General features: G+C 44.3%; 1 protein-coding gene across 4 annotated transcripts in view; it reads left to right on the top strand.

The window, feature by feature from the left end:
- Positions 1-24,752, top strand: part of tbc1d30 (TBC1 domain family, member 30) — a 53,894-nt gene that overhangs the window by 16,378 nt on the left and 12,764 nt on the right. For 2 of the 4 annotated variants that reach the window (XM_061914115.1, XM_061914116.1), the window contains 10 exons: positions 17,347-17,408; positions 19,435-19,500; positions 19,586-19,711; positions 19,771-19,956; positions 20,022-20,091; positions 21,648-21,746; positions 21,815-21,983; positions 22,543-22,648; positions 22,714-22,820; positions 22,890-23,035. In XM_061914115.1, the coding sequence (XP_061770099.1) occupies positions 17,347-17,408; positions 19,435-19,500; positions 19,586-19,711; positions 19,771-19,956; positions 20,022-20,091; positions 21,648-21,746; positions 21,815-21,983; positions 22,543-22,648; positions 22,714-22,820; positions 22,890-23,035 (1,137 nt within the window). Of the gene's footprint in view, positions 1-8,317; positions 8,754-17,017; positions 17,076-17,346; positions 17,409-19,434; positions 19,501-19,585; positions 19,712-19,770; positions 19,957-20,021; positions 20,092-21,647; positions 21,747-21,814; positions 21,984-22,542; positions 22,649-22,713; positions 22,821-22,889; positions 23,036-24,752 lie in introns of those variants that run through there. The other 2 variants (XM_061914117.1, XM_061914118.1) reach the window with 2 other exon arrangements.

Genomic DNA, 24,752 nt, shown 5'->3' with positions numbered 1-24,752 from the left:
TTTCCTGGAAATTCCAACTCTTCAACAGTCAAACCATTCCAACATTCAAACTATTCTTACATTCATACTACATTTTGTCAGCGTTTCAGTTATTGTGTGCTCTTCTTCAACAATTGAAAAAAATTCCCGGATTTCCAAGAATTCCCCATTTTCAGGGACATTATCCCCATTCAAATTTGAATTGTCCATATTTTAAAATTCCACAATTCCCTCATTTTTCAACCGATTCGAACTATTTCAACATCAACACATTCCACTCATCCAACTTACACTTTCCCAAGTTCCAAACCAAATTCTGGTTTTCCTGGAAATTCCAACTTTTCAACAGTCAAACCATTCCAGCATTCAAACTATTCTTACATTCATACTACATTTTGTCAGCGTTTCAGTTATCGTGTGCTCTTCTTAGAAATTGAAAAAAATTCCCGGATTTCCAAGAATTTCCCACTTTAAGGGACATTATTCCCATTCAAAATTAAATGTCTATTTTTTAAACTTCCACAATTCCCACATTTTTCAAACTATTCCAACATCAACACATTCCACTCATCCAACTAACACTTTCCCAAGTTCCAAACCAAATTCCGGTTTTCTTCGAAATTCCAACTCTTCAACAGTCAAACCATTCCAACATTCAAACTATTCTTACATTCATACTACATTTTGTCAGCGTTTCAGTTATTGTGTGCTCCTTTTCAACAATTGAAAAAAATTCCCGGATTTCCAAGAATTCCCCATTTTCAGGGACATTATCCCCATTCAAAATGAATTGTCCATTTTTTAAACTTCCACAATTCCCACATTTTTCAACCGATTCAAACTATTCCAACATCAACACATTCCACTCATCCAACTAACACTTTCCCAAGTTCCAAACCAAATTCCGGTTTTCTTCGAAATTCCAACTCTTCAACAGTCAAACCATTCCAACATTCAAACTATTCTTACATTCATACTACATTTTGTCAGCGTTTCAGTTATTGTGTGCTCTTTTTCAACAATTGAAAAAAATTCCCGGATTTCCAAGAATTCCCCATTTTCAGGGACATTATCCCCATTCAAAATGAATTGTCCATTTTTTAAACTTCCACAATTCCCACATTTTTCAACCGATTCAAACTATTCCAACATCAACACATTCCACTCATCCAACTAACACTTTCCCAAGTTCCAAACCAAATTCCGGTTTTCCTGGAAATTCAAACTCTTCAACATTCAAACTATTCTTACATTCAAACTATTCTTACATTCATACTACATTCTGTCAGCGTTTCAGTTATCGTGTGCTCTTCTTAGAAATTAAAAAAAAATCCCGGATTTCCAAGAATTTCCCACTTTAAGGGACATTATTCCCATTCAAAATTAAATGTCTATTTTTTAAACTTCCACAATTCCCACATTTTTCAAACCATTCCAACATCAACACATTCCACTCATCCAACTAACACTTTCCCAAGTTCCAAACCAAATTCCGGTTTTCCTGGAAATCCAAACTCTTCAACAGTCAAACCATTCCAACATTCAAACTATTCTTACATTCATACTACATTTTGTCAGCGTTTCAGTTATTGTGTGCTCTTCTTCAACAATTGAAAAAAATTCCCGGGTTTCCAAGAATTTCCAGTTTTCTGAGAGATTTTCCCCATTCAAAATGAATTGTCAATTTTTTTAAACTTCCACAATTCCCACATTTTCTCAACAGACTCAAACTATTCCAACATCAACACATTCCACTCATCCAACTTACACTTTCCCAAGTTCCAAACCAGATTCCGGTTTTCCTGGAAATTCCAACTCTTCAACAGTCAAACCATTCCAACATTCAAACTATTCTTACATTCATACTACATTTTGTCAGCGTTTCAGTTATTGTGTGCTCTTCTTCAACAATTGAAAAAAATTCCCGGATTTCCAAGAATTCCCCATTTTCAGGGACATTATCCCCATTCAAATTTGAATTGTCCATATTTTAAAATTCCACAATTCCCTCATTTTTCAACCGATTCGAACTATTTCAACATCAACACATTCCACTCATCCAACTTACACTTTCCCAAGTTCCAAACCAAATTCTGGTTTTCCTGGAAATTCCAACTTTTCAACAGTCAAACCATTCCAGCATTCAAACTATTCTTACATTCATACTACATTTTGTCAGCGTTTCAGTTATCGTGTGCTCTTCTTAGAAATTGAAAAAAATTCCCGGATTTCCAAGAATTTCCCACTTTAAGGGACATTATTCCCATTCAAAATTAAATGTCTATTTTTTAAACTTCCACAATTCCCACATTTTTCAAACTATTCCAACATCAACACATTCCACTCATCCAACTAACACTTTCCCAAGTTCCAAACCAAATTCCGGTTTTCTTCGAAATTCCAACTCTTCAACAGTCAAACCATTCCAACATTCAAACTATTCTTACATTCATACTACATTTTGTCAGCGTTTCAGTTATTGTGTGCTCTTTTTCAACAATTGAAAAAAATTCCCGGATTTCCAAGAATTCCCCATTTTCAGGGACATTATCCCCATTCAAAATGAATTGTCCATTTTTTTAACTTCCACAATTCCCACATTTTTCAACCGATTCAAACTATTCCAACATCAACACATTCCACTCATCCAACTAACACTTTCCCAAGTTCCAAACCAAATTCCGGTTTTCCTGGAAATTCAAACTCTTCAACATTCAAACTATTCTTACATTCAAACTATTCTTACATTCATACTACATTCTGTCAGCGTTTCAGTTATCGTGTGCTCTTCTTAGAAATTAAAAAAAAATCCCGGATTTCCAAGAATTTCCCACTTTAAGGGACATTATTCCCATTCAAAATTAAATGTCTATTTTTTAAACTTCCACAATTCCCACATTTTTCAAACTATTCCAACATCAACACATTCCACTCATCCAACTAACACTTTCCCAAGTTCCAAACTAAATTCCGGTTTTCCTGGAAATTCAAAGTCTTCAACAGTCAAACCATTCCAACATTCAAACTATTCTTACATTCATACTACATTCTGTCAGCGTTTCAGTTATTGTGTGCTCTTCTTCAACAATTGAAAAAAAAATCCGGATTTCCAAGAATTCCCCATTTTCAGGGACATTTTCCCCATTCAAAATGAATTGTTCATTTTTTTAAGCATCCACAGTTTCCACATTTTTCAACCAATTTAAACTATTCCAACATCAACACATTCCACTCATCCAACTAACACATTCCCAAGTTCCAAACTAAATTCCGGTTTTCCTGGAAATTCAAACTTTTCAACAGTCAAACCATTCCAACATTCAAACTATTCTTACATTCATACTACATTCTGTCAGCGTTCCAGTTTTTGTGTGCTCTTCTTAGAAATTGAAAAAAATTCCCGGATTTCCAAGAGTTCCCCATTTTAAGGGACATTATCCCCATTCAAAATTAAATGTCTATTTTTTAAACTTCCACAATTCCCACATTTTTCAAACCATTCCAACATCAACACATTCCACTCATCCAACTAACACTTTCCCAAGTTCCAAACCAAATTCCGGTTTTCCTGGAAATCCAAACTCTTCAACAGTCAAACCATTCCAACATTCAAACTATTCTTACATTCATACTACATTTTGTCAGCGTTTCAGTTATTGTGTGCTCTTCTTCAACAATTGAAAAAAATTCCCGGGTTTCCAAGAATTTCCAGTTTTCTGAGAGATTTTCCCCATTCAAAATGAATGGTCAATTTTTTTAAACTCCCACAATTCCCACATTTTCTCAACAGACTCAAACTATTCCAACATCAACACATTCCACTCATACAACTTACACTTTCCCAAGTTCCAAACCAGATTCCGGTTTTCCTGGAAATTCCAACTCTTCAACAGTCAAACCATTCCAACATTCAAACTATTCTTACATTCATACTACATTTTGTCAGCGTTTCAGTTATTGTGTGCTCTTCTTCAACAATTGAAAAAATTTCCCGGATTTCCAAGAATTCCCCATTTTCAGGGACATTATCACCATTCAAATTTGAATTGTCCATATTTTAAAATTCCACAATTCCCTCATTTTTCAACCGATTCGAACTATTCCAACATCAACACATTCCACTCATCCAACTTACACTTTCCCAAGTTCCAAACCAAATTCCGGTTTTCCTGGAAATTCAAACCCTTCAACAGTCAAACCATTCCAGCATTCAAACTATTCTTACATTCATACTACATTTTGTCAGCGTTTCAGTTATCGTGTGCTCTTCTTAGAAATTGAAAAAAATTCCCGGATTTCCAAGAATTTCTAGTTTTCAGGGACATTTTTCCCATTCAAAATTAAATGTCTATTTTTTAAACTTCCACATTTTTCAACCTATTAGAACTATTCCAACATCAACACATTCCACTCATCCAACTAACACTTTCCCAAGTTCCAAACCAAATTCCGGTTTTCCAGGAAATTCAAACTCTTCAACAGTCAAACCATTCCAACATTCAAACTATTCTTACATTCATACTATATTCTGTCAGCGTTTCAGTTATTGTATGCTCTTCTTAGAAATTGAAAAAAAATCCCGGATTTCCAAGAATTCCCCATTTTAAGGGACATTATCCCCATTCAAAATTAAATGTCTATTTTTTAAACTTCCACAATTCCCACATTTTTCAAACTATTCCAACATCAACACATTCCACTCATCCAACTAACACTTTCCCAAGTTCCAAACCAAATTCCGGTTTTCTTCGAAATTCCAACTCTTCAACAGTCAAACCATTCCAACATTCAAACTATTCTTACATTCATACTACATTTTGTCAGCGTTTCAGTTATTGTGTGCTCTTCTTCAACAATTGAAAAAAATTCCCGGATTTGCAAGAATTCCCCATTTTCAGGGACATTATCCCCATTCAAAATGAATTGTCCATTTTTTAAACTTCCACAATTCCCACATTTTTCACCCGATTCAAACTATTCCAACATCAACACATTCCACTCATCCAACTAACACTTTCCCAAGTTCCAAACCAAATTCCGGTTTTCCTGGAAATTCAAACTTTTCAACAGTCAAACCATTCCAACATTCAAACTATTCTTACATTCATACTACATTTTGTCAGCGTTTCAGTTATTGTGTGCTCTTCTTAGAAATTAAAAAAAAATCCCGGATTTCCAAGAGTTCCCCATTTTAAGGGACATTATCCCCATTCAAAATTAAATGTCTATTTTTTAAACTTACACAATTCCCACATTTTTCAAACCATTCCAACATCAACACATTCCACTCATCCAACTAACACTTTCCCAAGTTCCAAACCAAATTCCGGTTTCCCTGAAAATTCAAACTCTTCAACAGTCAAACCATTCCAACATTCAAACTATTCTTACATTCATACTACGTTCTGTCAGCGTTTCAGTTATTGTGTGCTCTTCTTAGAAATTTTAAAAAATTCCCGGATTTCCAAGAATTTCCCACTTTAAGGGACATTTTCCCCATTCAGAATGAATTGTCCATTTTTTAAACTTCCACAATTCCCACATTTTTCAACCGATTCGAATTATTCCAACATCAACACATTCCACTCATCCAACTAACACTTTCCCAAGTTCCAAACCAAATTCCGTTTTTCCAGGAAATTCCAACTCTTCAACAGTCAAACCATTCCAACATTCAAACTATTCTTACATTCATACTATGTTCTGTCAGCGTTTCAGTTATTGTGTGCTCTTCTTAGAAATTGAAAAAAATTCCTGGATTTCCAAGAATTCCCCATTTTAAGGGACATTTTCCCCATTCAGATAAGTTGATTGGCAACACTAAATGGTCCCTAGTGTGTGAATGTGAATGTTGTCTATCTGTGTTGGCCCTGGGATGAGGGGGCGACTTGTCCAGGGTGTACCCCGCCTTGCCGCCTGATTGTAGCTGAGATAAGTACCAGCGACCCCAAAGGGAATACCATCCATCCATCCATTTTCTACCGCTTATTCCCTTTCGGGGTCGCGGGGGGCGCTGGCGCCTATCTCAGCTACAATCGGGCGGAAGGCAGGGTACACCCTGGACAAGTCGCCACCTCATCGCAGGGCCAACACAGATAGACAGACAACATTCACACTCACATTCACACACTAGGGCCAATTTAGTGTTGCCAATCAACCTATCCCCAGGTGCATGTCTTTGGAAGTGGGAGGAAGCCGGAGTACCCGGAGGGAACCCACGCATTCACGGGGAGAACATGCAAACTCCTTACAGAAAGATCCCGAGCCTGGATTTGAACCCAGGACTGCAGGAACTTTGTATTGTGAGGCAGACGCACTAACCCCTCTTGCACCGTGAGGAATACGCGGTAGAAAATGGATGGATGGATGGATTATCCCCATTCAAAATTAAATGTCCATTTTTTAAACTTCCACAATTCCCACATTTTTTCAACCGACTCAAACTATTCCAACATCAACACATTCCACTCATCCAATTAACACTTTCCCAAGTTCCAAACCAAATTCTGGTTTTCCTGGAAATTCAAACTCTAACCATTCCAACAGTCAAACTATTCTTGCATTCACACTACATTCTGTCAGCGTTTCACTTCAACTTCAGCATTGGAGCATCCATCCCTTCGAGTTAATACAGTATCGGTGTCGGCCAATATCACTCATGGATCGCATTAAAAACCTTGATGTGAACATTTAAACACAAATTAAATTAAAGCTGCAAGCAGCGTTGGTCGGGTCCGCCTTTGGCGGCTGCCGCCGCTACTCATGCCCTGGTCTAAGTCAGACCTACATAGAGGTTTTTGTTTCATGTCTCTACGACATTCCTAACAGAAGTTACAAGCAGTTTTGTCTGGGTTTTTTTCCTAGGGGGCGCTGGAGCGCAATTTGGATTTTTAGGGTTTGGTTTTTTATTAGATGGCAATTTTCGCCAGCCCTGATGTGTGTGTAAAATTTGGTGAATTTTGAAGCATTTTAAATGGGTCAAATTACAGCTCAAAGAGGCAAAAATGACCTTTTTTAGGTAACTTTGCGCAGGGGTTCTTTGAAGGCGCGTAAAATCAAAACCGGAGCAGTAATCAAAACTTTGTTGGATAGTTTTAATCAAAAGGGTTCAATCTCTCTCCTGTGCGAGTTTGAAGCCGAAACAACAAACGCACTCAGAGGAGATAACTTTTGAAAAAAGGTGACGGGTGTTTACAAAACTTTTATTTTGAAGGGGTAATTTTTAACTTCCTGTTGATTTTTGCTGAAGGATGTCGATAATTAAAATGTAGGTCTAAGTGAGACCTACATATAAGTTTTTGTTTCATGTCTTTCCGGCATTCCCACCGGAAGTTACAAGCAGTTTTGTCTGTTTTCTTCCTCGAAGCAGTTTTTGCTGTGTTTTGATCAAAAATTGCGCTAGAGCGCAATTTAGTTTTTTTTTTTTTTTTTCATTAGATCGCAATTTCTGCCAGTCCTGATGTGTGCGTGTCAAGTTTTGTGAGTTTCAAATTTCAGCTCAAAGAGGCAAAAATGGAATTTTTTGCGAAAATTTTGTTTTGAAAAGTTTTTTTTCCAACTACCTGTTTATTTTTGCCCCAGAAGATAGAATTATGAAATGTAGGTCTAACTTACACCTACGTGACAGTTTTTGTTTCATGTCTGTACGACATTCCTAACGGAAGTTACAAGCAGTTTTGTCTGTTTTCTTCCTCGAAGCAGTTTTTGCTGTGTTTTGATCAAAAATTGCGCTAGAGCGCAATTTTGAGTTTTTTTTTTTTTTCATTATATCGTAATTTCTGCCAGTCCTGATGTGTGTGCCAAGTTTGGTGAGTTTTGAAGCATTTTAAGGGGGTCAAATTTCAGCTCAAAGAGGCAAAAAAGGAATTTTTTGCGAAAATTTTGTTTTGAAGGGGTTTTTTTTTTCCAACTTCCTGTTGATTTTTGCCCCAGAAGATAGAATTATGAAATCTAGGTCTAACTTACACCTACGTGACAGTTTTTGTTTCATGTCCGTACGACATTCCTAACGGAAGTTACAAGCAGTCTGTTTTTCTTTCCTTCCTAGGGGGGCGCTAGCGTGCAATTTTGATTTTTCTGGTTTGGCTGCCTAATAATTTGGGAAGGCATGCCAGACCGATGTGTGTGTCAAGTTTGGTGAGTTTTTAAGCATGTTAAGGGGGTCAAATTACAGCGCATAGGTGCGGAATAAAGAAAGAAATAATAAAACGCAGCAGTTTCAACAGGGTCCTTGAAATAATGAAATAAAATCGTGAACTCACCTGCTGCGTCTAATCCCTCCCTGATGATGATGATGATGATGATGCTCAGCATCCTTGCTCCGCCCCCTGATGACCTAAGAAGGAGGAGGAGGAAGAGAAGACGAGGAAGAGGATCAGCATCTTTTTTTTTTGTATTTTTAACGCTCTACAAATTACATTTAGTGACCATTTCTCTTTTCCAATCTTCGCTTTGTGTTGGCGTCAAACGCGGAAGTAGCCATCGTTGTCGCGTTTATTTTTGGAAGACTGGGCCGGCGGTGTTTGATCCGTTCCCGGGCATGACGTCATTACCGATCAGGACCATGAGCTGACCGGGCGGGACTCCTTCTGGGTCAAATATGCGGCAGGACCGCCTGGCCGCCGGGTCCTCCTCCGCCTGCGTGGCCGGCAGGAGGCCGCGGGCGGGCGGCAGGCAGCCGTCGGGAGGGGTCGGTGACGTCATCAGCAGCGTGCTGAGGAAGAGGAACGGCATCTCGCGGAGTGCACCCCGGCTTCTGTGCACGCTGGAACCAGGTGACGTGGACTAAAACCCCCTTAGCCCCGTGCATCACAACAAGTCATAGCAGCCCATGACGCGGGTAAACGCGCGTTTACCCGCTGCACGCACGCACGCTCGCCCCCCGGCGGCCGGTCACGGTACATGTTTGTACATGACGTCATCGTCATGATAAGCTCTAAAGGCCTACTGAAACCCGATACTAGCGACCACGCAGTCTGATAGTTTATACATCAATGATGAAATATTAACATTGCAACACATGCCAATACGGCCTTTTTAGTTTACTAAATTGCAATTTTAAATTTCCCCGGAGTTTCGTCTTGAAAACGTCGTGTAATGATGACATGTACGCAAGACGTCAGGGGCTGTTAGGGAATATGAGCGCTGCACACACACACAGCTAAAAGTCGTCTGCTTTAACGGCAGAATTACACAGTATTTTGGACATCTGTGTCGCTGAATCTTTTGCAATTTGTTCAATTAATAATGGAGACGTCAAAGAAGAAAGATGGAGTTGGGAAGCTTTAGCCCAGGGGTAGGGAACCTATGGCTCTAGAGCCAGATGTGGCTCTTTTGGTGACTGCATCTGGCTCTCAGGTAAATCTGAGCTGACGTTGCTTGACACGATAAGTAATGAATAATTCTACTTGTAATCAGTGTTAAAAATTATGTTCGAAATATAAAACATTCTCATCCATTTTTAATTCATCCATCCGTTTTACTACCGCACCTGTTCAAGAAGTTGCGTTAATGGTAAGAAGTTATTTATTTATTATTTGTTAGTTAGGGGCTTGCTCTCCTGGGGGTTCTTCAGACCACCAAGCACTGACATGAGAGCCTGTTTCAGGGCTACAATATAGTTTCATTTTTCAATAAGTCTCTCAGTTGCTTTCCAGCAATTGTCTTTTTCTCTTGCGTTCTCGCTCGTGATCTGGCTCCAGCCCCGACCCCGTCTCTCCTCCTGGCTGCTGCTTATAACATAGCGACAGGTGATTAGGTAACAAGGCCCAGGTGGGCCGTCTACGCACCTGTCGCTGATTTCGAGGCCGGTCCTGGCAAAACCCCGCTTCGCTGCAGGCCCGCAGGCCACGCCCCCTCCACAGTTAGCTTCAGAATAACAATGTTATTACAAAGAATAAGAGACCTATTTTACTCTAGAAATGTTAGTCTTACTTAAAATGCACGCATTTAGTTGTATTCAGTCTTAACATTTTTATGTGGCTGTCACGGAAATACATTTTAAAATATTTGGCTTTCATGGCTCTCTCGGCCAAAAAGGTTCCCGACCCCTGCTTTAGCCACACAAACACACGGTGATTCCTTGTTTAAAATGCATGGAGGTGAAACTTTACTATGGGTCAGAGCGCGGTCAAGCCAACATGAATCACGGCGGAATGTCAACCAGCAGGTTTCGGTGAGAAAATTGCGGTAAAAAGTCGCTTCTTACCGGAGAAAAGCTGAGCTTGTGCGGTCCATAAAGCTGCCGTCGACTCCCCTGAGACATTGGCGTCAAGACACCAGTGGACACCCCTCCGTCTACCAGGTACTATTAAACTCACTAAAACACTAGCAACACAATAGAAAGATAAGGGATTTCCCAGAATTATCCCAGTAAATGTGTCTAAAAACATCGGAATCCGTCCCAATGCAATCGCGTTTTTTTTTTCTAGTCCGTCGCTATCAATATCCTCAAACACAAATCTTTCATCCTCGCTCAAATTAATGGGGAAATCGTCGTTTTCTCGGTCCGAATCGCTCTTGCTGCTAGTGGCCATTATTATAAACAATGTTCAGATGTGAGGAGCTCCACAACCCGTGACATCACGCGCACATCGCCTGCTACTTCCGGTACAGGCAAGGCTTTTTTATCAGCGACCAAAAGTTGGCAACTTTATCGTCGATGTTCTCTACTAAATCCTTTCAGCAAAAATATGGCAAAATGATCAAGTATTACACATAGAATGGACCTGCTATCCCTGTTTAAAGGCCTACTGAAATTAAATGTTCTTACTTAAACGGGGATAGCAGGTCCATTCTATGTGTCATACTTGATCATTTCGCCATATTTTTGCTGAAAGGATTTAGTAGAGAACATCGACGATAAAGTTCGCAACTTTCGGTGCTAAGAGAAAAGCCTTGCCTGTACCGGAAGTCGCAGACGATGACGTCACATGTTCGATTGCTCCTCACATATACACATTGTTTTTAATGGGAGCCTCCTACAAAAACATCTATTCGGACCGAGAAAACGACAATTTCCCCATTAATTTGAGCGAGTATGAAAGATGTTTGAGGATATTAATAGCGACGGACTAGAAAAAAAAAAACAAAAAAAAATGCAATTGCATTGGGACGGATTCCGATGTTTTTAGAAACATTTACTAGGATAATTCTGGGAAATCCCTTATCTTTCTATTGTGTTGCTCGTGTTTTAGTGAGTTTAACAGTACCTGATAGTCTGAGGTGTACGTCCACAACCAGTGTCTAAGGGAAGTCGACGGCAGCTGTATGGGCGGCACAAGCTCAGCTGATATCCGGTAAGAAGCGACTTTTTACCACAATTTTCTCACCGAAACCTGCTGGTTGACATTCGGTTGGGATCCATGTTCGCTGTGATCCATAGTAAAGTTTCACCTCCGTGAATTATAAACAAGGAATCACCGTGTGTTTGTGTGGCTAAAGGCTAAAGCTTCCCACCTCCATCTTTCTTCTTTGACGTCTCCATTATTAATTGAACAAATTGCAAAAGATGCAGCGACACAGATGTCCAAAATACTGTGTAATTATGCCGTTAAAGCAGACGACTTTTAGCTGTGTGTGTGTGCAGCGCTCATATTCCCTAACAGCCCGTGACGTCTTGTGTACACGTCATCATTACGCAACATTTTAAAGAAAAAACTCCCGGGAAATTTAAAATTGCAATTTAGTAAACTAAAAAGGCCGTATTGGCATGTGTTGCAATGTTAATATTTCATCATTGATATATAAACTATCAGACTGCGTGGTCGCTAGTAGTGGCTTTCAGTACAATATCGCGAAATGATGAAGTATGACTGGACCTGCTGTCCCCGTTTTAAATAAGAAAATTTCATTTCAGTAGGCCTTTAAACGGGGATAGCAGGTCCATTCTATGTGTAATACTTGATCATTTCGAGATATTGCCATATTTTTGCTGAAAGAATTTAGTAGAGAACATCCACGATAAAGTTCGCAACTTTTGGTCGCTAATAAAAAAGCCTTGCCTGTACCGAAAGTAGCAGACGATGTGCGCGTGACGTCACGGGTTGTGGAGCTCCTCACATCTGAACATTGTTTACAATCATGGCCACCAGCAGCGAGGGCGATTCGGACCGAGAAAGTGAAGATTTCCCCATTAATTTGAGCGAGGATGAAATATTTGTGGATGAGGATAGTGAGAGTGAAGGACTATCCATCCATCCATTTTTTACCGCTTATTCCCTTTTGGGGTCACGGGTGACTAGAAAAAAATAAAATTAAAAAAAAGGCGAGGGCAGTAGGAGCGATTCAGATGTTATTAGACACATTTACTAGGGTAATTCTGGAAAACCCCTTATCTGCTTATTGTGTTACTAGTGTTTTAGTGTGGCGCAGTGGGAGAGTGGCCGTGCGCAACCCGAGGGTCCCTGGTTCAAATCCCACCTAGTACCAACCTCGTCACGTCCATTGTGTCCTGAGCAAGACACTTCACCCTTGCTCCTGATGGGTGCTGGTTGGCGCCTTGCATGGCAGCTCCCTCCATCAGTGTGTGAATGTATGTGTGAATGGGTAAATGTGGAAATAGTGTCAAAAGCGCTTTGAGTACCTTGAAGGTAGAAAAGCGCTATACAAGTACAACCCATTTATTTAACCCATTATTATAAAGTCCATCCTGTAAGTCAGAGGGGTGTGGTGACCGCCAGTGTCTCCGGTGGGAGGAGGTAATTGTCCGCAGCTGCAGGAGGACGCAAGCTCCGCCCATGTCTACGGTAAGAGCCGACTTATTAGCAGAATTTTCTCACCGAAACCTACCGGTTGACATGTGGTCGGGAACCATGTTCGCTTGAGCGCTCTGATCTGAAAGCTTTACCTTCGTGAATGTAAACAAGGAAACACCGGCTGTGGTTGTGTTGCTAAAGGCAGCCGCAATACACCGCTTCCCACCTACAGCTTTCTTCTTTGACGTCTCCATTATTAATTAAACAAATTGCAAAAGATTCAGCAACACAGATGTCCAAAATACTAGGGCTGCGAATCTTTGGGTGTCACACGAGTCAATTCAATATCGATTATTGGGGTCGCGATTCGATTTTATATAGATTTTTTTCGATTCAACGCGATTCTCGATTCAAAAACGATATTTTACTGATTCAAAACGATTCTGTATTCATTCAATACATAGGATTTTATAAGGATTTACCCCAGTCTGCTGACATGCTAGCAGAGTAGTAGATTTTTAAAAAAAAAAGCTTTTATAATTGTAAAGGACAATGTTTTATCAACTGATTGCAATAATGTAAATTTGTTTTAACTATTAAACAAACCAAAAATATAACTTATTTTATCTTTGTGAAAACTTTGGACACGGTGTGTTGTCAAGCTTATGAGATGCGATGCAAGTGTAAGCCACTGTGACACTATTGTTCTTTTTTTAAATTATTTTTATAAATGTCTAATGATAATGTCAATGAGGGATTTTTAATCACTGCTATGCTGAAATTATAACTAATACTGTTGTTGATAATATTCATTTTTGTTTCACTACTTTTGGTTTGTTCTGCGTGGTGTTTGTGTCTCCTTTCAATGAAGTTCTGAGTGTTGCTGGGTATGGTTCCGTTTTGGAATTGGATTGCATTGTTATGGTTGTGCGGTGTATTTTTTTGTTGGATTGATTACCATCCATCCATCCATCCATCCATCATCTTCCGCTTATCCGAGGTCGGGTCGCGGGGGCAGCAGCCTAAGCAGGGAAGCCCAGACTTCCCTATCTCCAGCCACTTCGTCTAGCTCTTCCCGGGGGATCCCGAGGCGTTCCCAGGCCAGCCGGGAGACATAGTCTTCCCAACGTGTCCTGGGTCTTCCCCGTGGCCTCCTACCAGCTGGACGTGCCCTAAACACATCCCTAGGGAGGCGTTCGGGTGGCATCCTGACCAGATGCCCGAACCACTTCATCTGGCTCCTCTCGATGTGGAGGAGCAGCGGCTTTACGTTGAGCTCCTCCCGGATGGCAGAGCTTCTCACCCTATCTCTACGGGAGAGCCCCGCCACCCGGCGGAGGAAACTCATTTCGGCCGCTTGTACCCGTGATCTTATCCTTTCGGTCATGACCCAAAGCTCATGACCATAGGTGAGGATGGGAACATAGATCGACCGGTAAATTGAGAGCTTTGCCTTCCGGCTCAGCTCCTTCTTCACCACAACGGATCGATACAACGTCCGCATTACTGAAGACGCCGCACCGATCCGCCTGTCGATCTCACGATCCACTCTTCCCCCACTCGTGAACAAGACTCCTAGGTACTTGAACTCCTCCACTTGGGGCAGGGTCTCCTCCCCAACCCGGAGATGGCACTCCACCCTTTTCCGGGCGAGAACCATGGACTCGGACTTGGAGGTGCTGATTCTCATTCCGGTCGCTTCACACTCTGCTGCGAACCGATCCAGTGAGAGCTGAAGATCCCGGCCAGATGAAGCCATCAGGACCACATCATCTGCAAAAAGCAGAGACCTAATCCCGTGGCCACCAAACCGGAACCCCTCAACGCCTTGGCTGCGCCTAGAAATTCTGTCCATAAAAGTTATGAACAGAATCGGTGACAAAGGACAGCCTTGGCGGAGTCCAACCCTCACTGGAAACGTGTCCGACTTACTGCCAGCAATGCGGACCAAGCTCTGACACTGATCATACAGGGAGCGGACCGCCACAATAAGACAGTCCGATACCCCATACTCTCTGAGCACTCCCCACAGGACTTCCCGAGGGACACGGTCGAATGCTTTCTCCAAGTCCACAAAGCACATGTAGACTGGTTGGGCAAACTCCCATGCACCCTCAAGAACCCTGCCGAGAGTATAGAGCTGGTCCACAGTTCCACGACCAGGACGAAAACCACACTGTTCCTCCTGAATCAGAGGTTCGACTATCCGGCGAAGCCTCCTCTCCAGTACACCTGAATAAACCTTACCGGGAAGGCTGAGGAGTGTGATCCCACGATAGTTGGAACACACCCTCCGGTCCCCCTTCTTAAAGAGAGGGACCACCACCCTGGTCTGCCAATCCAGAGGTACCGCCCCCGATGTCCACGCGATGCTGCAGAGTCTTGTCAACCAAGACAGCCCCACAGCATCCAGAGCGTTAAGGAACTCCGGGCGGATCTCATCCACCCCCGGGGCCTTGCCGCCGAGGAGCTTTTTAACTACCTCAGCGACCTCAGCCCCAGAAATAGGAGAGTCCACTGCAGATTCCCCAGGCACCGCTTCCTCAAAGAAAGACGTGTTGGTGGGATTGAGGAGGTCTTCGAAGTATTCCCTCCACCGATCCACAACATCCGCAGTCGAAGTCAGCAGAACACCATCCGCACCATACACGGTGTTGATAGTGCACTGCTTCCCCTTCCTGAGGCGGCGGATGGTGGTCCAGAATCGCTTCGAAGCCGTCCGGAAGTCGTTTTCCATGGCTTCCCCGAACTCTTCCCATGTCCGAGTTTTTGCCTCCGCGACCGCTAAAGCTGCACACCGCTTGGCCCGTCGGTACCCGTCCACTGCCTCCGGAGTCCTATGAGCCAAAAGAACCCGATAGGACTCCTTCTTCAGCTTGACGGCATCCCTCACTGCTGGTGTCCACCAACGGGTTTTAGGACTGCCGCCACGACAGGCACCAACAACCTTGCGGCCACAGCTCCAATCAGCCGCCTCGACAATAGAGGTTCGGAACATGGTCCACTCGGACTCAATGTCCCGCACCTCCCTCGTGACATGTTCAAAGTTGTCCCGGAGGTGTGAATTGAAACTCTCTCTGACAGGAGACTCTGCCAGACGTTCCCAGCAGACCCTCACAATGCGCTTGGACCTCCCAGGTCTGTCCGGCATCCTCCCCCACCATCGCAGCCAACTCACCACCAGGTGGTGATCGGTAGAAAGCTCCGCCCCTCTCTTCACCCGAGTGTCCAAAACATATGGCCGCAAATCCGATGACACAACTACAAAGTCGATCATGGAACTGCGGCCTAGGGTGTCCTGGTGCCAAGTGCACATATGGATACCCTTATGTCTGAACATGGTGTTTGTTATGGACAATCCGTGACGAGCACAAAAGTCCAATAACAAAACACCACTCGGGTTTAGATCCGGGCGACCATTCTTCCCAATCACGCCTCTCCAGGTTTCACTGTCGTTGCCAACATGAGCGTTGAAGTCTCCCAGTAGGACAAGGGAATCACCCGGAGGAGCACTTTCCAGTACTCCCTCGAGTGTACCCAAAAAGGGTGGGTATTCTGAACTGCTGTTTGGTGCATAAGCACAAACAACAGTCAGGACCCGTCCCCCCACCCGAAGGCGAAGGGAAGCTACCCTCTCGTCCACAGGCTTTGAGCCGGGGGGCAACGAGAATTGCCACCCCAGCCCGTCGCCTCTCACTGCCGGCAACGCCAGAGTGGAAGAGGGTCCAGTCCCTCTCGAGAGAACTGGTTCCAGAGCCCTTGCTGTGCGTCGAGGTGAGTCCGACTATATCCAGCCGTAATTTCTCGACTTCGCGCACTAGCTCAGGCTCCTTTCCCCCCAGTGAGGTGACGTTCCACGTCCCAAGAGCTAGCTTCTGTAGCCGAGGATCGGACCGCCAAGTGCCCTGCCTTCGGCTGCCGCCCAGCTCACAATGCACCCGACCTCTATGGCCCCTCCTATGAGTGGTGAGCCCATTGGAGGGATGACCCACGTTGCCTCTTCGGGCTGTGCCCGGCCAGGCCCCATGGGGACAGGCCCGCCATCGTGCCCCAACTCCGGGCCTGGCTCCAGAGCGGGGCCCCGGTGACCCACGTCAGGGCGAGGGAAATCTGGGTTGATTGATTACAAAAAATACAAATTAAAAAAATCGATTAAAAAAAAAAAAAAAAAGAGACAATCGATTCTGAATCGCACAACGTGAGAATCGCGATCCGTATTTGAATCGATTTTTCCCACACCCCTAATGATTATACTTCCATGCAGAGCAGTTTAGTCACTAATCTGTCATTGGCAGACAAAGTGGGCGTGGCTTCCGCTTTTTAATCCTCCTCTAAACCTCTGAGCGGTGGGAAGCCCGACAGGAATGGCGCAAAACAAACCGGGCCAGACCGAGCGAGCAGGTTGTTCTATTTAGAATCTCTTCAAGCGTTAAAAGTCCCATTTGACCACTTTAAAGCCTTCCTCCCCAGCATCACCTTCATTTTGAAGCTCCTTTGCTGAGCTGCTGAGCATTCAAGTGGATTGCGTGTCAAAGTCCGACTCGGCGCCACGACGCAAATGGACAGCGACTCTTAGTGCTACTGTTTGATTCCAGACATGAAATGTGTGCACTGTGTCATCTTGGCTTTTGGAGTAAAAGATGCTCATCTTTGAATGTGTGTGTGTTGACAGGTGTGGACACTCGGCTGAAGTTCACTATTGAACCATCTGTTGGGAAGAATGGATTCCAGCAGGTAAATTACCAAAGCTAACTTTACATATGAATGTTAAGCCATCTTCTTTTTACTCCTTTTTGTCTTTTTCGGACTATAAGGCGCACTTCAAATCTTTTTTTTAAATCCTGAAAACTCGACAGTTGCGCCTCATAACTAATGTACGGAATAATGCTGGTTTTGCTTACCGACCTCAAAGCAATTTTATTTGGTACATGGTGTAATGCAAGGGTCGGGAACCTTTTTGGCTGAGAGAGCCAAAAAGCCAAATATTTTAAAACATATTCCCGTAAGAGCCATATAATGTTTTTTTTTCAACACTGAACACAACTAAACGCGTGCATTTTTAAGTAAGACCAACATTTCCAGAGTATAATAGGTCTCTTATTCTTTGTAATAACATTGTTATTCTAAAGCTAACTGTGGAGGGGCGTGGCCTGCAGGCCTGCAGCGAAGTGGGGTGTGCCAGGACCGGCTTCAAAATCAGCGACAGGCGCGTAAAAGGCCCACCTGGGCGTTGTTATCTAATCACCTGTCGCTCTCTTATAAGCAGCAGCCAGAAGGAGAGACGGGGTTGTGGTTGGAAATACTATTGCTGGAAAGCAACTGAGAGACTTATTGAAGAATAAAACAATATTGAAACCCTGAAACAGGCTCTGATGTCGATGCTTGGGGGTCTGAAGAACCCCCAGGAGGGCAAGCCCCACACTAACCAATAATAAATAAATAACTTCTTACCATTAACGCAACTTCTTGAACAGGTGCGGTAGAAAACGGATGGATTAAAAATGCATGAGAATGTTTTATATTTTTAACATTATTTTTAACACTGTGATTACAAGTGGAATTATTCATTACTTATCGTTTCAAGCAACGTCAGCTCAGATTTATCCGAGAACCAGAAGCAGTCATCAAAAGAGCCACATCTGGCTCTAGAGCCATAGGTTCCCTACCCCTGCACTAATGCATACTTGCCAAACCTCCCGAATTTTCCGGGAAGACTCCCGGAATTCAGCGCCTCTCCCGGGGACAAATATTCTCCCGAAAATCTCCCGGTTTTCAACCGGAGCCGGAGGCCACGCCCCCTCCAGCTCCATGCGGACCTAAGTGAGGACAGCCTTTTTTCGCGTCCGCTTTCCCACGATATAAACGGCGTGCCTGCCCAATCACGTTATTCCATTCCGCGGATGAGCGTGGTGCAGATGGAGAAGATCTTCTCGGCGTCCGTGTTGGCGCACACGTTTAAATTCGACGCTTGTCAGGCTGCCGAGGGTGAAGTAGAGGGCGGCGATGTACGAGCTGCGCACCGATAGGCCGCCGACTGTGTTGTTGACGTCAAGCAGTGGTCCCCAACCACCGGGCCGCAGCCCAGTACCGGTTCGAGGATCGATTATTTTATTTTATTTTTTTAATTAAATCAACATAAATAACACAAGATACACTTAGAATTAGTGCACCAACCCCAAAAACGTCCCTCCCCCTTATACCCACATTCACACAAAGGGGGTTGTTTCTTTCTGTTATTAATATTTCTGGTTCCTACAATATATATCAATACAGTCTGCAAGGGATACAGTCCGTAAGCACACATGATTGTATTTTTCTATTAACCTCCGTCGGACAAAATTTCAAACGTTGAGCGGTCCGCCAGTTGCAAAAAGGTTGGGGACCACAGACGTAGGACATCTGCAGGCGTTTGCCCAGATCAGGGAGCCATCCTTGGGGAAGAGACGGGAGGACAACAGGGTGACAAGAACTAAATCATCATAAATAATCAGATGGATAAAACGACGGTTAAAATCCGGCACTTTGGAGTCGTTTTTGGGGATATTGCGTGATGGGTAAAATTTTGAGAAAAACTTCGAAAAAAAAATAAGCCACTGGGAACTGATTTTTGTTGGTTTTAACCCTTCTGAAATTGTGATAATGTTCCCTTTTAAGAATGGACAATAATAAAAAAATCCTGACTCATACAAATGTGTCGGACAAAAAAAGTGTTGTAGTTATTTTACTGGGACTGACTTGGTGGCATGTATTTGGTGTGCAGTGGTACGACGCCCTCAAAGCCGTGGCCAGACTTCCCACCGGCATCCCCAAAGAATGGAGGAAGCGGGTGAGTGTCCCCGCAAGGTCAGGACGCAGAAAAAGCGAGGTGAGCACGGGTGTGTTTGTGAGCGCAGGTGTGTTTGTGAGCGCAGGTGTGGCTGACGCTGGCCGAGCAGTACCTCCACAGCATCTCCATCGACTGGGACAAGACGCTCCGTTTCGCTTTCAACGAGCGCAGCAACCCGGACGACGACTCGCTGGGCGTCCAGATCGTCAAGGTAACCGCCAAACCGAAAATAAGTTAAGTCTTTTAAGTCACGCCCTCAATCCCCTATAGGACCTGCACAGGACGGGCTTCAGTTTTTACTGCGGCCAGGAGGGGGAGCAGGACCGGGTGGTGCTGAAGCGGGTGCTGCTGGCGTATGCCCGCTGGAATAAAAGCGTGGGCTACTGCCAAGGCTTCAACGTGCTGGCAGGGCTCATACTGGAGGTGACCGAGGGCCATGAGAGCGATGCGCTGAAGGTGACCTCCGCGACCTTTCCTGACCTCCGACCTCCACCCTGAACCTCAACTCCTTGTGTGCGCAGGTGATGATCTACCTGATCGACAAAGTGCTTCCCGAGAGTTACTTTGCCAACAACCTGCGGGCGCTGTCAGGTGAGCACAAACTCGGGTTGTACGGTAAATCGGTGCTAGTGTAGTACCGGGATACTAATGAGTCATATTCAGTACTATACCGCCTCTAAAAAGTACCGGTTCCCTCCCTCACATTGCTGGTTTTACAAGCAGAGGAGCATTATTCGGTACTATACCGCCTCTAAAAAAGTACCGGTTCCCCCCCTCACATTGCTGGTTTTACAAGCAGAGGAGCATTATTCGGTACAATACCGCCTCTTAAAAAGTACTGGTTCCCTCCCTCACATTGCTGGTTTTACAAGCAGAGGGGCATTATTCGGTACTATACCGCCTCTCAAAAAAGTTCCGGTTCCCTCCCTCACATTGCTGGTTTTACAAGCAGACGAGCATTATTCGGTACTATACCGCCTCTAAAAAAGTACCGGTTCCGCCCCCTCACATTGCTGGGTTTTTTTCAAGCAGAGGAGCATTATTCGGTACTATACCGCCTCTAAAAAAGTACTGTTTCCCTCCCTCACATTGCTGGTTTTACAAGCAGAGGAGCATTATTCGGTACTATACCGCCTCTAAAAAGTACCGGTTTCCCCCCTCACATTGCTGGTCTTACAAGCAGAGGAGCATTATTCGGTACTATGCCGCCTCTAAAAAAGTACTGGTTCCCTCCCTCACATTGCTGGTTTTACAAGCAGAGGAGCATTATTCGGTACTATACCGCCTCTAAAAAGTACTGTTTCCCTCCCTCACATTGCGGGTTTTACAAGCAGATGGACCATTATTCGGTACTATACCACCTCTAAAAAGTACTGTTTCCCTCCCTCACATTGCTGGTTTTACAAGCAGAGGAGCATTATTCGGTACTATACCGCCTCTAAAAAAGTACCGGTTCCCCCCCCTCACATTGCTGGTTTTACAAGCAGAGGAGCATTATTCGGTACTATACCGCCTCTAAAAAAGTACCGGTTCCCTCCCTCACATTGCTGGTTTTACAAGAAGAGGACCATTATTCGATAGTATACCGCCTCTCAAAAAGTACTGGTTCCCTCCCTCACATTGCTGGTTTTACAAGCAGAGAGGAGCATTATTCAGTACTATACCGCCTCTAAAAAGAACCGGTTCCCCCCCTCTCACATTGCTGGTTTTACAAGCAGAGGAGCATTATTCGGTACTATACCGCCTCTAAAAAGTACCGGTTCCCCCCCCTCACATTGCTGGTTTTACAAGCAGAGGAGCATTATTCGGTACTATACCGCCTCTAAAAAAGTACTGGTTCCCTCCCTCACATTGCTGGTCTTACAAGCAGAGGAGCATTATTCGGTACTATACCGCCTCTAAAAAAGTACCGGTTTCCCCCCTCACATTGCTGGTCTTACAAGCAGAGGAGCATTATTCGGTACTATACCGCCTCTAAAAATTACCGGTTCCCCCCCTCTCACATTGCTGGTTTTACAAGCAGAGGAGCATTATTCGGTACTATACCGCCTGGACAATATCGGATATGGTGAAAAAAGCCATTATCGGACATCCGTAGTGTGACCCCCTGATAAAAGAGGACTTACCTGTGGGTGTGTTTCCACCAGTGGACATGGCGGTGTTCCGAGACCTGCTGCGCCTGAAGCTGCCCAGGTTGTCCCATCACCTGCACCACCTGCAGAGGGCGGCCAACAAGGAGGCGGGAGGTATGACATCATCACTTCCTGTAAAACATCAAGTGGTGGAAGCTCACCCGCCGTTGACCGCCCACCAGGTCGCTACGAGCCGCCGCTCACCAACGTCTTCACCATGCAGTGGTTCCTCACCATGTTCGCCACCTGCTTGCCGGCGCCCACGGTGCTCAAGATATGGGACTCGGTTTTCTTCGAGGGCTCCGAGGTCCTCTTCCGGGTGGCCCTCGCCATCTGGGAGCGACTGGGAGAGTGAGTACGGGTACTTAACTGGGAGAGTGAGTACGGGTACTTAACTGAGAGAGTGAGTACGGGTACTTAACTGGGAGAGTGAGTACGGGTAATTAACTGGGAGAGTGAGTACGGGTACTTAACTGGGAGAGTGAGTACGGGTACTTAACTGGATGAGTGAGTACGGGTACTTAACTGGATGAGTGAGTACGGGTACTTAACTGGATGAGTGAGTACGGGTACTTAACTGGGAGAGTGAGTACGGGTACTTAACTGGATGAGTGAGTACGGGTAATTAACTGGGAGAGTGAGTACGGGTACTTAACTGGGAGAGTGAGTACGGGTACTTAACTGGGAGAGTGAGTACGGGTACTTAACTGGGAGAGTGAGTACGGGTACTTAACTGGGAGAGTGAGTACGGGTACTTAACTGGGAGAGTGAGTACGGGTACTTAACTGGGAGAGTGAGTACGGGTACTTAACTGGGAGAGTGAGTACGGGTACTTAACTGGGAGAGTGAGTACGGGTACTTAACGGGCGTCTTGGGTTTTGGCCTCTGACGCGCTCCTCTGCCCGCCCAGGAGGATCATGTCCTGCCAGACGGCGGACGACTTCTACAGCACCATGGGGGGTCTCACGCAGGAGATGCTGGACCGCAACCTGGTGGATCCCCCTGCGCTCATACAGGTGAGGTAGGGAAAACGGACCCAGCAGCAGGTGGCGCTAAAATCCTCACCTCGCCATATTTTAAGGAGGTTTACGGCCTGGCGGCGTTCCCGTTCCCCCAACTGGCGGAGCTGCGGGAGAAGTACACCTACAACATCACGCCCTTCCCCACCTCCGTCAGGCCCAGCGGGAGGTAAGCCAGGCCGCCGTCGGACACAAAGTTGTGCGTTTTAGCGAGCGGGTGTGGTTTGTCGGTCGGCAGCACGCACGGCGGATGGGAGAGCGACGAGGACGACGGCGAGGTGGAGGCGGACGACGAAGACGCCATGACCACGGCGCTGGGCTGTCTGGGGCCGCTGGGAGGCCTGCTGGCACCCGAGCTCCAGCGCTACCACAAACACCTGAAAGGTAAGCGGCTTGACTTACCTTTAAAGGGGAAAATTATCACAATTTCAGAAGGGTTAAAAGCAATAAAAATCAGTTCCCAGTGGCTTATTTTATTTTTCGAAGTTTTTCCCAAAGTTTTACCCATCATGGAATATCCCGAAAAAAAGGCCCCGATTTTCGTTATCTTTAAATCCATCGTCCATTTTCCTGTGATGTCATTTAGTGATGCCAATATGGCGGATAGAACAGCAAGATATAGCGACATTAGCTCAGATTCAGACCCGGATTTCAGCGGCTTAAGCGATTCAACAGATTGCGCATGTATTGAAACGGATGGTTGGAGTACGGAGGCAGATACCGAAAATAAAATTGAAGAAGAAACTGAAGCTATTCTAGATCGCCTTCCATGTATCCATACATCTCTGTGCCATCTCTGTCGTAGCATCGCCGGTAAAATGTGCAGGAGCAACTTAAATCCGTCGATTGGTAAGTGTTTGTTTGGCATTAAATGTGGGTGGAGTGAAAGGATGGATGCAAATATAGCTACAAATGTACATACAGCTAGCCTAAAAAACATGTTAGCATTGATTAGCTGGCAGTCATGCCGCGACCAAATATGTCTGATTAGCACATAAGTCAATAACATTAACAAAACTCACCTTTGTGATTTCGTTGACTTTATCGTTGGAAATGCATCTGCTTTGAGTGTCGCAGGGTATCCATACATCTCTGTGCCATCTCTGTCATAGCATCACCGGTAAAATGTGCAGGAGCAACTTAAATCAGTCGATTGGTAAGTGTTTGTTTGGCATTAAATGTGGGTGGAGTGAAAGTCTGGATGCAAATATAGCTGAAAATGTACATAAAGCTAGCCTAAATAGCATGTTAGCATTGTTTAGCTGGCAGTCACGCCGCAACCAAATATGTCTGATTAGCACATAAGTCAATAACATCAACAAAACTCACCTTTGTGATTTCGTTGACTTTATCGTTGGAAATGCATCTGCTTTGAGTGTCGCAGGTTATCCACACATCTGTGCGCCATCTCTGTCGTAGCATCACCGGTAAAACGTGCAGGAGCAACTTAAATCCGTCGATTGGTAAGTGTTTGTTTGGCATTAAATGTGGGTGGAGTGAAAGGCTGGATGCAAATATAGCTGCAAATGTATATACAGCTAGCCTAAATAGCATGTTAGCATTGATTAGCTGGCAGTCACGCCGCGACCAAATATGTCTGATTAGCACATAAGTCAATAACATCAATAAAACTCACCTTTGTGATTTCGTTGACTTTATCGTTGGAAATGCATCTGCTTTGAGTGTCGCAGGGTATCCACACATCTCTGTGCCATCTCTGTCGTAGCATCACTGGTAAAACGTGCAGGAGCATCTTAAATCTGTCGATTGTTAAGTGTTTGTTTGGCATTAAATGTGGGTGGAGTGAAAGGCTGGATGCAAATATAGCTGCAAATGTACATACAGCTAGCCTAAATAGCATGTTAGCATTGATTAGCTGGCAGTCATGCCGCGACCAAATATGTCTGATTAGCGCATAAGTCAATAACATCAACAAAACTCAGCTTTGTGATTTCGTTGACTTTATCGTTGGAAATGTATCTGCTTAGAGTGTCGCAGGTATCCACACATCTCTGTGCCATGTCTGTCGTAGCATCGCCGGTAAAATCAATCAATCAATCAATCAATGTTTACTTTTATAGCCCTAAATCACTAGTGTCTC

Source organism: Nerophis ophidion, linkage group LG10 (assembly GCF_033978795.1).
Source record: "Nerophis ophidion isolate RoL-2023_Sa linkage group LG10, RoL_Noph_v1.0, whole genome shotgun sequence".
Lineage (NCBI taxonomy): Eukaryota > Metazoa > Chordata > Actinopteri > Syngnathiformes > Syngnathidae > Nerophis > Nerophis ophidion.
The sequence above is the reverse complement of the archived record's forward strand: the minus strand, read 5'-3'. Positions and strand labels throughout refer to the sequence as shown.